We start from the raw sequence: 15,206 nt of genomic DNA, 5'->3' as shown, positions 1-15,206 counted from the left end.
TAAATCTGGTTAAAACGTCATTATATGGTGGAATTTATGATGAATTAAGACACTACTTAGCATGTATATCATCCCTTTCTCGTTACTTAAAATCTGGTTAAAACGTCATTGTATGGTGGAATTTATGATGAATTAAGACACTACTTAGCATGTATATCATCCCTTTCTCGTTACTTAAATCTGGTTAAAACGTCATTATATGGTGGAATTTATGATGAATTAAGACACTACTTAGCATGTATATCATCCCTTTCTCGTTACTTAAAATCTGGTTAAAACGTCATTATATGGTGGAATTTATGATGAATTAAGACACTACTAAGCATGTATATCATCCCTTTCTCGTTACTTAAATCTGGTTAAAACGTCATTGTATGGTGGAATTTATGATGAATTAAGACACTACTTAGCATGTATATCATCCCTTTCTCGTTACTTAAATCTGGTTAAAACGTCATTATATGGTGGAATTTATGATGAATTAAGACACTACTTAGCATGTATATCATCCCTTTCTCGTTACTTAAAATCTGGTTAAAACGTCATTATATGGTGGAATTTATGATGAATTAAGACACTACTTAGCATGTGTATCATCCTTTTCTCGTTACTTAAATCTAGTTAGTGATCATCTAATCGTTTTATATACTCTTGCATATGGTAATGTAATAGAATTAGCTGATTTATAAAAGTTATCTGGTATTACAGATGGAACAATATAAAGAATCAAAATAGTTTGAAATGTATTTATTAGAATTAAAATATATATATATCTTTTTTTTAATAATCCATCTTTCTTTAACTTATGAATTAGAATAGACAAGTCTGCCGACTTCTGATTTACAACGAACGAAAACAAAATTAGTTAATCTATCAATTTATTTGTCATAAAAATATAAAAAACAATATTTTAATATCCTTAAACCTTACTAGTTAAAATATCTAAGTTAGAAGTAATCGACAAATGTTTTAGACAATGTAGGAAACTAAATAATTAAGCAATCTATCGGAAAATTATAGCATCAGTTCAATGCTTTAACTACATTCAATATGCGGCTTCTTGAACTGATGTTTATTATAATTTTTTTTCATCATTATCACAATTTGAGAAATTTAAATAGAAGTTTAATAACAAAAATAGAAAAATTAAGAATCTATGATTTTTTTTAATTGCAAATAAACGAAATAGAATCTTTATTTCAAACTGCTCTTAATATTTCAACAATATTTACAACACATTTAAGATATATACAAGGTGTCACAAAACTCCAGGTAAAAATTTTCAAAGTCACCATGGAGACACTACAAGATGAAACATAAAACTAATGGAATAAATCTGTTACATACACTGTCGAACATTTTCAAAGATGCCTGGCGTTCTGTGACATTACTCATACTTTACTGTAAATCGCCGGCCCTTTAACACTTCTTTTTAAACATATAATTTACGACTACCAATTTTTTTTGTCTGACAAAGCGGTTTACACACCTACCTTTAGTGTGTTCTGGTGGCGTCTTCGCATTTCTTTTGTAGTCTGTGAATGGCGTTTCCACCCACTTCTTTCGTTGCGAATATAATAAAGACTATAATTCTCCTTACATCCCTTTAAAATTTTACTGTGGACACCCGAACATGCACTTGTGTTTGAGGGTACCCAGAAAGTAAGTTTCCGTTATCGCTAAAAGATGCCGCTGCGAAAGTCAAGAAACACAAAGGCACAAGCTAGATAGATTGAGGATCATATGCTGCAATTGTAGTTTTCCGATCGCTTATATTAAAGCCGTTGCATTGCATGAAGATGTCGGTTCTCATTTCTTCTCTCACCGATGCGAGGTTAGATCCTGCATGCTCAGCGTTATTACGTAACGCTAGTATGCTTAGGGCTAGTGCTGCGTTGTTCCATGACAACCCTTGTCCGTTAATGACTAATTCCATAAAAAATCAACCGCAGAAGTTTCATTGGATGCTATTTAACCATCCGCCCAATAGACCCGACCTTGCTCCTACGGACTAATCTCTACTCTTGCACTTCAAGAAACTCCTGACAGGTCAACGCTTTCCTACAGACCAAAACCTGTGAACAACTGTGATACGCTCATTCCATTCCCAGACGCAGACTCCTATGACACTGAATTACAAAAACTTATCCCATAGTAAAACAAGTTTTATAACTGCTGTGTTTATAATATTGAGATGCCATATTTACTTTACCATGCTTACTTACTTACTGAATGAACCTCGTATATTATCAGCTTGTATGGACTTTTAATAATATCAAAATTATTTCAGTATTATTACAATTCATCCAACTTCAGCACATGATTTTTTATAGTTGAAATACTGGCTATGATCGGATAATTCTTTTTTTTTTTTTTTTTTTGTAATTAGCAAAATGGCACTTCTAAAAATAGAAAACCAGAAAGCAATTTATAGATTCCAAAACGCTCGTAAGTAATACCTTTGGTGAGTCGCATCGTTCTGGAACCTTCCAGGGGTGTGAAAAGGCCGTCGCAAGTAGCATCGCCGGATTGTGCCACAAGGTAACCATTGCCATCTTCCGTTTGCTCATATACCTGAATAAATTCGGAAGAATGTTTAATTCAAATGCAAAAAAGTGCACATAAAATGAAAAATACGAGACTGGAATTATAAAAACAAAAATGATCAACAGAGATATGCAAAATATTTGAAGTTGAATTATAACAACCTGGAAGTATTCAAAACAAATAATTCACTTACTTTTGAAGGTAGAGAAAATTCCAGTTATCTTTATACAAATCTTGAAAATACTTGTAAATAACAAAAATCACGTATTCCTTTCAAAATTTCAATTTACTCAAATGATTATTGAAGAAAAAAAAATCTTCAGATGAATAAAAAACAAAACAATCCAGAAAAAATAAGTATTTAACGTTTAAAAAAAACAGCCTTAAATTTTTGTACAGCAAATAATAATCAGTTTTCAAATAAATAAATAAATAAAATTAAAAAAGAATAAATCACCTAATAATAATAAAAATAATAATAATCTTTATTATTTTATTAATTTATAAAATTGATATATTAAGTTATACTATTTTATTAAAAATAAATCAGTTTCACAAGAATTCATTAAAATTTTTTTAAGTATTCGCTTATATTCTGAAAGGACAAAAAAAAGGAATTTTTTTCAAAAACAATTTTTTACACCAAAAGATTTTTTTTCAGAGTAAAAAATGAAAAATAATTCGTGCACACGATAATTTAATAATGATTAACAGACGCATTAATTCAATATGTATTAATGCCACGTTTGCGACAAGTTAATAATAAGATGAGTTGTGGAACCAACAGAAAGAATCACAATGACTTTTATTTATCTATATCTATACTTATATATAAAGCTCAATGTGTGTGTGCGTGTGTTGGCGCTCTACAGGCCATACTGTTTGACCTATAGCTACCAAATTTGGTGCAGGTATATCTTGGAAGTCGGGAATGTGCACCTGGGGTCCCTTTTTTAGAATTTTTAATAAGAATTTTAATTATTAATTAAAAACTAACTTTCCCGCGAAAAAAATCTTCATTTCCCCACCGACAAATGAGTAAAGCTTCAGTTTCTTTTTCCACTTTAATGAGGTTAGATTTAACATTTTTCCACCGATTATTTCAAACGATTCTGTTTATTTTCTTAATGTTTGATGCATTTAAAATTAAACATTGTTAATTAATTAATGTTTCAGATTCGTTCTGAAGTACTTTTGAATTAAAATAAAACAACAGAATAAAGGAAATTAAAAATTTCTAATCTGCATAGCGTTATCCCAACTGGCGAAGAAAAATTCACGCATTTGCGTTACTATAACTGGCGTTGAAAATTCACGCATGCGCATTGTGTTCTGATTGTTTACAGCTATTTTTAACGGATGCGGACTTGATTTAAATTATTTTTAGGTTAGTTATAAGCTTTTGTAATTAAATTGTATTTACGTTAGTTATATATTTTTTTGTATATGCTTATTGTTTTAAGTACATCATTTTTAAGTAGTTTTTTTAAAACTGTTTTCGACCGATTATTTTAAACGATTGTTTATTTTCTTAGTGTTTGATGCATTTAAAATGAAACATAATTAATAAATCGATCTGCTCATGATGAATCTGAGAAAATTTTGTTGACAAATTCGTGAAATATTACATAAATTAAGAAAGATATTCTTTAGTGTCCATAAGGTTTAAATGCTCAATGACTGTTTAAGTAATCATATTATAAAAAAATGCTTTGTTTCAATAAAAAATATTATTATATTAATTGCAGATTAATCATTTTCACTTTAATTTAAAGCCTAAATTCTACGGGAGCTAACAGAAAATTAGAGAGATACATATTACATTATGACTGAAGGCCTTTATAATATTATGAGTGAATTACATGACTATCAAAATTTGAAGTTTTAAAATATTCTGATGAAGAAGCTATTACAGTAGGAATAACATAAAGCTTTTAATTATTAAAATTTTAACAAGCATTAAAATTGGCGAGCCGGCTGGACGTCAAAGACGACTAGTATTAATATAATTCTTATACCATATTTTAAGAAAACCGTAAAAATTGAACAAAAAATAAAATCAACTTTCAAGGACGAAACCCTTCAAAACTACTAAAAGCAGAATCGAAATCTTATTTACAATGAAAATTTTCAAACATGCATTAACTCTAAATTTTTGAAGTGGTTTATGAGAAGACAACTTTTCAATTTTTACTTCATATTAAAAGCACTCGAATGAGCTCTATTATGGTCGAAATAAGTGAAGTGAAGAGGGGAAAAAAACTTAAAAGTGTTCTTGATGCTACATCCACAAACACTGACTCACTCTTTTAATAATAAAGAAAGAAGATAAAAAAAATCGCGCGTTCTCAGCTTTTTTCTTACAAAAATCAGTCTAAAAAACTGCTAAAAGTTTTGAAGTGTAAAATAAAATATAAAAGAGAAATTTTTAAAAACTCCAGAATGTAATCTTACTATCGTAACAAAGGAAGGATAAGTACAGCGAGCGAGAAAGAGAATATATTTTTCTTCTTTTACTTTTCTTTTGTTGGCATCAGCAATCAGCGAGTCACTTCTGCCTTCTCGGCTTGACCTTTTAGGAAATAAAATAAAGCGACACACACACATAAGAAGAGGAGAGAATTTCGATCCAGAAAGAATTTGGCTCTGCAGGGGAGAATTTGTGATGGTAAAAATACGAGCTGATAGTTAAGGAAGACATTTTGGACCACGGATTCGAATATTCTAGTGGATTCCAATGATAAGCAAATATGTTACTGAGTGTAAAGGTACATTGCTGTCTCAGATCATCCGAAAATAGACAAATCACAATGAAATTTTTTTTTAAATTTTTATTTACAATATTAGACATACATATGCAATTATGACTTAATAAACAGTACATTTTGGTACTGATAAATTTGTTAGTTTATTTATTCTTTTTTTACAAAAAATTTTGATCAATTTGTTTAGGGGGGGGGGGCTGTTAGGCGGAAACGAAGTGAAGAGTTCAAAGTATCTTTTCTGTCTTCGGCCACGACTCTGCTTCTGCTTCAAAAATTATGTGTTACATATACAAATTTTAATTTCTCGGGAAAAAAATTTTTTTTAATAATTTTCCTAAATTATATGCAACTACTCAACACACACACACACACACACACACACACACACACACACACACACACACACACACACACTAGAAGTCATGCATTCTAGGGTTAATTCGAAAAACACCTTTTTGAAATTATGACCAAACGAAAAAAAAAAAAAAAAAAAACATTGAGCTAAAGTGATGGAATTTGTTATATAGCCTTAACACTGAATCTATAAATTTCTATAAAAATTTAACAGAATCTACCGAAGAGGAGTCTTCAGTCAGTCTTTATGCATGCAAATATTATAATTCAAAAACAGATTGAGCTATAGTTCGTATGTAGCGTTAATAGTGAATTTGTAGATTTTTATCTGAATTTGGAATAAACTGATGGGAAGTTTGTCATTTCTTTTATGTATCCTTGCCAGATTTAACATCAAACTTGTGCATGTGTCCGATTTTGGACCAAATCCATTCAAGACATTGCTGAACCATTTAGTGATTAATATATTCATATGCCTGTGAACACACTAATTCATAACTGAAATGTAAGATAGATAAAATTGGATATATAGACTTAAAACCAAATTTATAGATCCGGAACTGAACAGAGTAAAAGAAAACCTGCAAGAGGCATACGCAATTTTCTTCATTACATAGGGTGGTAGGAAAGGCTTATTTTCATTAGAAAAAAAAGCTGCTATAATCTGGTATTTCTTTGTTCCAATATGTTGTAAAGACAATTATAATATTTTTAATAAAGCCATTACATCAGTAAATTTCGATTGGAGTTTCTTCGGTAGTTCGAAGAATGTTAAAAGTGTCAAGTACTGACAACTGGTACATACAACCCACAATTGATAATGAACATAATGGCTGATTTGAATTCATGAAACCAAAGAACATATCGTCGACAAAATTTTGATAATAATCGAATGTAAAATCGTAAAATCACTATTTCTGCAGTAGTCGCGCCATCTATTATCCTAAAAAAATTAAAAACGCCAGTATTCTATAGTAAACATTTTACAGTAATATATTCAATAGTTCTTTTGAATTAATCCAATAATTCCGTAACACTTTTCTTAGCGATTTTATTTTTTCATTATATTTTCGTTGTATACTGATATCATGATAAGTATTATTTACATTGTACAAATAAATAACAGAAGTTTTAAAATAATCAGCGGCCATTATTTTTAAAAAAATTAACATATATATTTATTTTATCCAATAACTTCTGAACATGAAGTATTCCAATTTCATTTACCATTGTACAAAAATTTCTATATGATAAATTTTCATTTATTTTTAAATAATTTTTATTTATTTAATTAAAATTTATCATATATAAACTTTTATTTACTTAGAAACACATAAAAACGAATTATTAAGATATTCTGAATATCTGAGAATATACGAAAACAAGAAATAGTTACATCAACTATCGCTAAAATCCTTTTTGAAATATTACTAACTGATACTAAAAATACTTTTTATTTAATATCTTCTCGCTTAAATCCAAATAACTAAAAACTAAACATTGAAAAATGCATATTTCTGTCAAAAAGTTAAAGAAAAAAGAATTAGTTTCTGTGAATCCAAACATGGCTGCTCATCAACCAACTCAGTATTGGCAGACGAACTAAATGAAGTCTACGCTAAATAAAGACGAATAGTTGATTCGAAAAAACAGGGAGGATACTTACGAAACACCTGAATTTGTCTTCATCGGCTTTCGCCACACGGTGCTCGAGTTTGCCCACCAGGTAGCGAGTGGAACCCTCTTTCCATGTTGCCAAGCAGACGAGTTCTTCCGCTAAAATAAATAAATAAAATAATTCTCAAATGAATATGCCAAACGAAAATAAAGCTGCAGATATCGGTTTATTCAATACTATAATAAAACCGTAAGCGACAAAAGTAAACATATAGGTTCAGATCGAATATTTAATAAATAAACGCAGTTAGAAACTGAGAAATAAATTAAGTTCAAGTTTCTATTTACACATATGATTTTTTTTCTTTTTATAGTTTTATAATATAATATTAATGGATAAAGAAACCATGCCGAATCCATATATTTTCGATTGAGTGTTTTTTTTATTAATTTGATATAACTCATTAACACATTTTTACAATACACTAATTAGTACATTTTTATATTACAAAAAAAATTATATATTTCAAAATAAATACATAAAAAAATACCTATTTTTATGATGGAATAATAACGAATCGCAGATGAGTAAATGGAATGAAAAATCTAAAATTTATTTAAAATTCTAAAGTATGTAATTTTTTTTTTATTTCACACAGAAAAATAAACAAAGTCCGTGCTTTTTAAAATTTAAATAACAGTATTATCTTTTCACAATATTAAAGCAATGATTGCGCGATTTAATCAATACAATCAACAATAAATATTTTGATATTATTAAAAAATGTATACAGAATATCATTTCAAACTAAAGCAAGAAGAAAAAAAAAACCGAATTTATATGTAAAAGAAAGTAATAAATACTGCATTCAAAACGAACAGGAATATTTCATTAAAATTTCTAGAAAAAAGTTAGATAAAAAATACTATTTGTGATAAGAAAAAAAATCGTTTTCCTTATTTTTTAAAAATACAAAACGAATATGAATTGAAGTTTAGGAATAACTGTGCTATTTAAGCAATACAAAAATATAAAACCAACTTTACAATTTTATAAGCTTTTTAATAAATATCCTAATTATTTTGAAGTTTTCTACATGTTTTAAAATATTTTTAACATTTAATGCATTCAAAGTTTGAGCCCATAACTAATTAATTAAACATAATATTCTCTTTTTGATCCTTATATTGTTTTTTACAGTGTAATTTTTAGAATGTTATTTTTTATGTTTTATTTGTGGATTTTTTTTCTTCTATAATACATTTTGAAACAAATAATTTTTTGCACGTATTTTTTTAATGCACAGTAAAAACGGGTATTTATCTTTTCAACTACAGGATATTTATCGATTCATACTGCTTTTCAACAACTATAACATAATAAATAAATAAAAAAAAATAATAGTTCATTTACAATTTTTAAAAAACAATATAGAGAGACGAATAAACAGCAGCCTTACAATCTCAAAATTAAATTTCTTTTGCTTTCACGGGTTGCATTCAATATCCCAACGCAATCTATTTATGGAGAAAATAAGTCTATTTCAAAACGAAACTCATATCAAACATAAAGCCGTGGGAGGCAAATGTAATACACAAGTAATCATTTTCCGAAAACTAGATTGAATGCCATTGCAGACTGAATTGAATGCTCTGAATGCCGCAATAAACATTTTTAGTCACAATAGTAAATTCTGAACAAATTGTAAAATAAGTAGATCTACAAATATGCAAACGATAATATTTTTTTTATCCAAAAAGAACAAGAAAAAATATGATAAACAATACATTGCTATATTCGTCAGTCTGTAAACTGCAGACGATAATTTTTATTTGAAAAATAAATTTTTAAAAAATGTGTCTCGATCTCACGAGTGTTAATATGATCATTAGTAAAGAAATTATATATAAATCACTTCAAAATATTTTATATTTAAAAAAATATATTATATATTTATAAAAAAGAATCTGAACTGTATTTTTTTCTTCTATAAAAATTACGAAGAAATCTTTTCTTTTAATCTGCTGTAATTTCTCATTGCGGAATCTGAGCATAAGTGCGTTAAATAGCTGTGATGTGAAAAAAAAAGTTAAATCCAGGGTGATTTTTTTAAGACTGGATTATTTATTTTATATTACATTCATCTCAAATGACCCGTGTTCAATCAATACCTTCCACTTAGATTTTTTTTATTCCTTCATAGAAGATATTAATCTAGGGATTAAAAAGGATTATTTTTAAAAGCGAGAGTGTTAATGGAAGAAAAAATAATAAAGAATTTCGTTCTTAAAAAGTTATAAGTTCATCGATTAAAACTTGCAAATTAGAAAAAAAATTAAAGAAAGAGCTTGAGTTTCGTCATAAGTTCAGTAGTTTATTTAAAACTTAGAAGCAATGCAAAAAATAATAATCTTAGAGTGGGGAAAGGGCATTAAAAGCAAAATTATCGCCTTAGATTTTTTTTTAAACACTGCGGTGTAAAAAGTTCATCACAGCAGCAACTTATCGATGATTTTTTTTTCATGGTGTGAATGATGAAGAAATGCTTGCCACTTTTGAAAAAATAGAGCCATTTACTACCCATAATCTCTGTAATACTTCTCACTAAAAGGCGATGAACTGCTAATGTTTGTTTTTAATCGAAAAGGATTTAGAAAGCTATGAACTTCTATTAAGGGTTGATAACTCTCGTGCACTTTGAAAACGATTTTTTTTTTCAAACGTAAACAATATATACGAATTTGAAAGAAGTAAAAAGAAAAGAAAAAAAGAGTGAGATAATTCGCCCGGCAGGTGCAATTATTTAAGTGGGTACTTCTGCATCGTCCAAGAGGAAATTTCAAGGATACTTTGTAATTAATTATAGTTTTCACGCCCTTGAGTTTGAATAGATCTTTATAAGGAAGAGATTATAAATTAAAAGATTTTTTAAACAAAGGGGGAAGAAAAAAGGGAGACAAAGGATGAATTATAGTGGCTAAAAAAAGAGGTAAGCTACCTTTCATCAATACTGATTTCACGAACATTAGTTCGATGCAATCCTTTTTAAATATTGGATTCAATTTAAAAACGGTATCCAAGCACGTGAAGTTTGTCCAGTAAAATTTTACCTTCTGCAATTTATAGAAGAATAAGTTTAAGGTTCAATATATGTTTTACAAGTTTAACTTCTATAATAAAAATGGAGATGCAATAATTATAAATAATAAATCATAGTAAAAAAAATAACAAACATTTTAAGAAGCACTTATTATTAAAAAAAACTGAAAGCTATACGATGTGAGTAACCGCAAACATTTTAAATGCAAACGATTATTTTGTTATTTATTTTCCCTTTACACGATATGCTTTAAATTTTATTTGAGATTAATTTTTTGTCGATATTATTTTAGTTGTTCAGTTGAAGCAACATTAAGAGCTAATTCCGAGTAGAGAAAAAAAAATTATATATACAATTCTTTATGTTTATATGGAAATAAATGTATTTTATTACACATGTTGGTGTAATTGAGTTCTGTATATTCAAAAAAAAAAAAAAAAAAAAAAAAGAAATATTTAATACAAACACAATAAAAAGCATTAATAAACAATAAATAATTACACAATTTATTGTATTTCAATATTTTTTAAAGTTTTCGTAATCTTATAATATTTTAGACCAGAATAAATATTACGACATTGTAGTTTATAATAGAAGAATACTCTTTATCTTGATTCGAACTGATTCATTTAATGAGCATATACAAGTAAATTCAATCCTTGACCAACGTTTTGTTCCGAATTACTTCCGGAGTATCTAGTCACTCGCATTAAAGATATAAAGAGAGTCACCAATATACAGTAATTTCAATTATTTTAAAACTAAATAAACATTTCATTTCTATAAATATAACATTCCAACAATTTCCTCAATTAGGCTTTATATTAAATTTATGAGCTTTATTATGAAACCAGGAGTCTTCCCAGCATATTCTCGCATAATCTCTAATACAGATGTTATCCCGGAGAATATCTTGCATGGCACTAGCATATGATAGTCATGACATCTTATTACTATAAGTATTGATCTTTGGCGTGAATTCAGCATTGTTACTAAATCTAACGTGTAATCCTTGGCGAGTTTTTTTCTTCTTTTTTTTTGACGTTTAATCTCTATCAAGCGGTAAATATTACTCGAAAAATGAATTTGTGTTTTATACAAATTGAAAAAAAAATTTCACATAATACTACACTTATAATCACAGTATCCCATACCAATTTTGATAAATTTAAATTAATGCGTTTACAAGTTTCTAAAAGTACACATCAACAAATGATCGACATCTAGTTGAATTTAGCTCAAAATCTGTCAACACTATAGATATTAAATCTATGCACCAAATTTTATCTATCTAGTTCTATTCGTTTTGTAATTGTCGTGTTATTTTATATTTGAAACACTGGGCAGACAGACTTTTTCTTGCCGGATTTTAGCCAAAATTTGATAGGAATATATAAATTTGGTGTAAATATCATATACCAAATTTCATCCATTTAGCTCAAAGTGTTTTTGAGTTACCTTTGTCACAGACAGACGGACACTTTCCAAAAATGTATTTTTCGAACTCGAAGAGATCTGAAACGTGGAGATTCGTCAAAATTTCGAGTTTGAATTTTTTGGCAATTACTCTACTTTCTCCGTACTACTTATACAAGAAAGTAAAAATAAAAAAGGGTATTTTAACTACATAAAATTTACATACAAATACATGAAAAGTATAAAATTGAATGGTAAATTTCAGAAAAAATGTAAGAAATATTTGTAATTAATTAATATCATCTATTTAAGTAGTAAACACAGATACCCAATCAGCATTTTTTTCTCATTTTGATTAATTATAAATAAGATAATGCTTTTACATAATCTTTACATTCAAAATTAAATATGTATTCATAGAGCAGTCATTTCAATACAATATAATAGTAAAAACAAAACGCATAAAAGTATACATAATAAATTCTTTTAATTTCGATATTAATTTCGGAAATACATTCAAAATGGATGCTTATTAACCACTTTCATCTTAATTAGAACATAAAAAGTGAATGAAACATACTATCTGAAATATACGTACATTGTTTTCTATTTACCTAATCTTACTTTAATTAAGAAGAGGTCCTTCTCGCTTAATTATTAAATAAAAAAAATATTCATTAAAACAAAAGACGCTAGTTAAGAGTTGAGCAGGAATTTCTACTTCAAAGGGGAAAATTATTTAATTATTATTCTCGTTTTTGGCAACAACTGTATCATACCATGATTCGATTGTATTTGAAATCAAATATATATATAACGTGTATTATAATAGTTTCATACAAAAGAAATACATGTTATGCAGTGGCAACAAATTAATCTTTTCTTTGAGAAAAAAGTATTTTTCCGAACGAAATAATTAAATGAAATTGACCGGGGATCGGTGAAGTGATACGGTTTATTTAAGTTAAATTCTTTTGTCAATATTATATATATAAATATATATATATATTTATTCTGAAAATGAAATCATTCTTTTTTTTTTTTAAATATGATAGGTTATGAAATTCAGAAACATTAATTTCTCGTACAGATTTGATTTGAGCAAAAATTATACCCTATTCTTGTTAGAAGATAACGATGTTTGAGGATTACAGCCTGCATATTGTTTGCCAACTGACTCTAAAACCCTCCGTGCTTTTGAGCATGCGTTAGAATGGGTTTAATGATGCAAAATAGGGGTGAGAGGAAAGAGGAAATGATTACATTTAACAATAAAGTAAATTCCGGAAATGCGCACATCTTTCCGCGTCTCACCCCTTAATGAGATAGAACCGTCAAAAAGTGATTATCTCAGAATAAACAGTATTTAAAATCTTTTTTGAAACTATCAGAGGATGTCTCAGGAAATATCACAAGATTTCGAATTATAGTCAACTGACAATACCTGCGCAGGCCCCCTATTCCTTAAATTTTCAAGGCACACTAACGTAAGAATATTTAACCCTTTGACTATGAGTTTTTTAAAAATCTTTTTCTCTGCAATCGCGTAAAAAATGAAGATAATAGCTTCTGGTATTAGACAAATTTGTTCGATTTTTTTTCAAACGTTTTTAAGGCTCTGCGACTGGGACAAGATGATGAAATACACCCTCAGCACCCCCCCCCCCAAAAAAAAACATCTACTTTTACTCAGAATTATTTAAACTAGTTTTAAAAGGTCAGTGTGATTTATATATCCTGTTAGTAGTCAAAGGGTTAATCCTCAGATGAAGTTTTAAGAATCTTAACCCATTAATTGGGGAATGCATCGAAATCGGATGTCGAAAATCAAAAATGTTGTATTTATTAAATCAACTGCAAACATTAAATATAAGTCACCGCTAGCAACCAGCTGTTTATCAAAATTATTGGTTATATAAATTTTAATTAAATCTCTTACACATAGTTTTATTTCATGATTTCTTCAACAAGGTATTTTTTAAGCATCATATTATGACAGACAATGAAGTAGCATTATTTTATAATCTTACACCTATTCTGCTTTTTGAGTACATGAACCTTCCTCATGGATTCGAGCTCCATGATTTCACAGCGTTGATAAAACCGACATTATCTGAGTTATCTATTTAAAACTGTACGTCATCGTTCGTGGGGGGGGGGGAAGGGTCACGGATTCTTGATTTTAGTCGACAGGATCAGACTATTTTTAATCGCTTTCTTAGTGGGCACCTAAGAACTATGAAATATTCAGAAAATTCTAAGCGCTTTGAAGTCTGCGCTTAGGAAAGAGGCTTTAGAAATTGTTTTAGGGAAGAGGCTTCACCTGTTCACATTCTTATTTGTCTGGGACTCTTCAGGCAGTATCTTACTGACATCCATTGTAAGTTTAGTTTAGTTTAGTTATATCAGTATCCCGTTGTAAAACAACATTACGGCTATTTTGGGGCGGACATTGCAATTTTGAGCCACGGTCAAATGACGAGTATGGTATCTCAACTGGCACTCCCCCTTTCCAAACTTCCACGCCACACTAGCGGGCGTTTAGCTTCAATAGATTCAGCGTGCACCAAACCCTTCGGTGGAATCAGGTCTCGAACATGAAGCCGAGACCATACCACGAGGCCACCGCGGTCCTCAATCCATTGTAAGTATTGGATTTCTTCAAGGTGCACAATTTCATAGCCTTGATTTAACTCTGCTGTTCTTGTGGATGAGCAACAACAAACTGCAAGACAGATTTTGCGACAGTATAATTTCACATAGCACACGATTCTCTAAATGTCATGCACCTTTAAGCCACCGATCTTCCGAATTCCATGCCACACAAACAGATGAACATTTACTCCATAATTGCAGTTTTAGGAATCTCAAAGTTAATAGACAATGCCAAATTTCTTAGAAATCAGAAAACGAAAATCAAGGGCTTACAGTATTAAAACAGCAACAGTAATTCACTAACGAACATTAAATAAATAATTGCATAGATGCAGACGATTCTGAAGCAAAGGAATTTATTGATACTTCATCGCTACACAACGATAAAATTTTGAATTCTTCATTATTATTTTATCTTTACATTTTGTTTTATTATTTTAAATGTTTTTGGTAACGTTTGTTTTCTATCTTTCTTTTTTATACTTTTCATAATTAATTTTTGGACAATTTGTAGCAATATATCTTATTTTTGAAGAACAAGAATATATGAGAAAAACTATTGCCAGAATATATTTGTAGAATTCTATACGAACACCAAAAAGAAAACATAAAAGCAGATGACTACAAATTTTTAACAGGAGCAACTATTGATTTGGTATTAAAAGCGAAAATTATATAAGCACGTCTAATTATCCATGCGTGTCAAAAATAACTCAAATATGATGATTCCAAAAATCAGTAATGTTCTTCC

At 28.8% G+C, this 15,206-nt stretch overlaps 1 protein-coding gene across 1 annotated transcript in view; it reads right to left on the bottom strand.

The window, feature by feature from the left end:
• The window catches only part of LOC129975204 (uncharacterized), a 439,639-nt gene that overhangs the window by 28,816 nt on the left and 395,617 nt on the right, over nt 1-15,206 (bottom strand). Inside the window, exons 6-7 of the mRNA XM_056088192.1 lie at nt 7,333-7,442; nt 2,460-2,574 (exon numbers count right to left, since the gene is read on the bottom strand). Of these exons, the coding sequence (XP_055944167.1) occupies nt 2,460-2,574; nt 7,333-7,442 (225 nt within the window). The remainder of the gene's footprint in view (nt 1-2,459; nt 2,575-7,332; nt 7,443-15,206) is intronic.

The sequence above is a fragment of the Argiope bruennichi genome, chromosome 7 (assembly GCF_947563725.1).
Source record: "Argiope bruennichi chromosome 7, qqArgBrue1.1, whole genome shotgun sequence".
Taxonomy (NCBI): domain Eukaryota; kingdom Metazoa; phylum Arthropoda; class Arachnida; order Araneae; family Araneidae; genus Argiope; species Argiope bruennichi.
The sequence above is the reverse complement of the archived record's forward strand: the minus strand, read 5'-3'. Positions and strand labels throughout refer to the sequence as shown.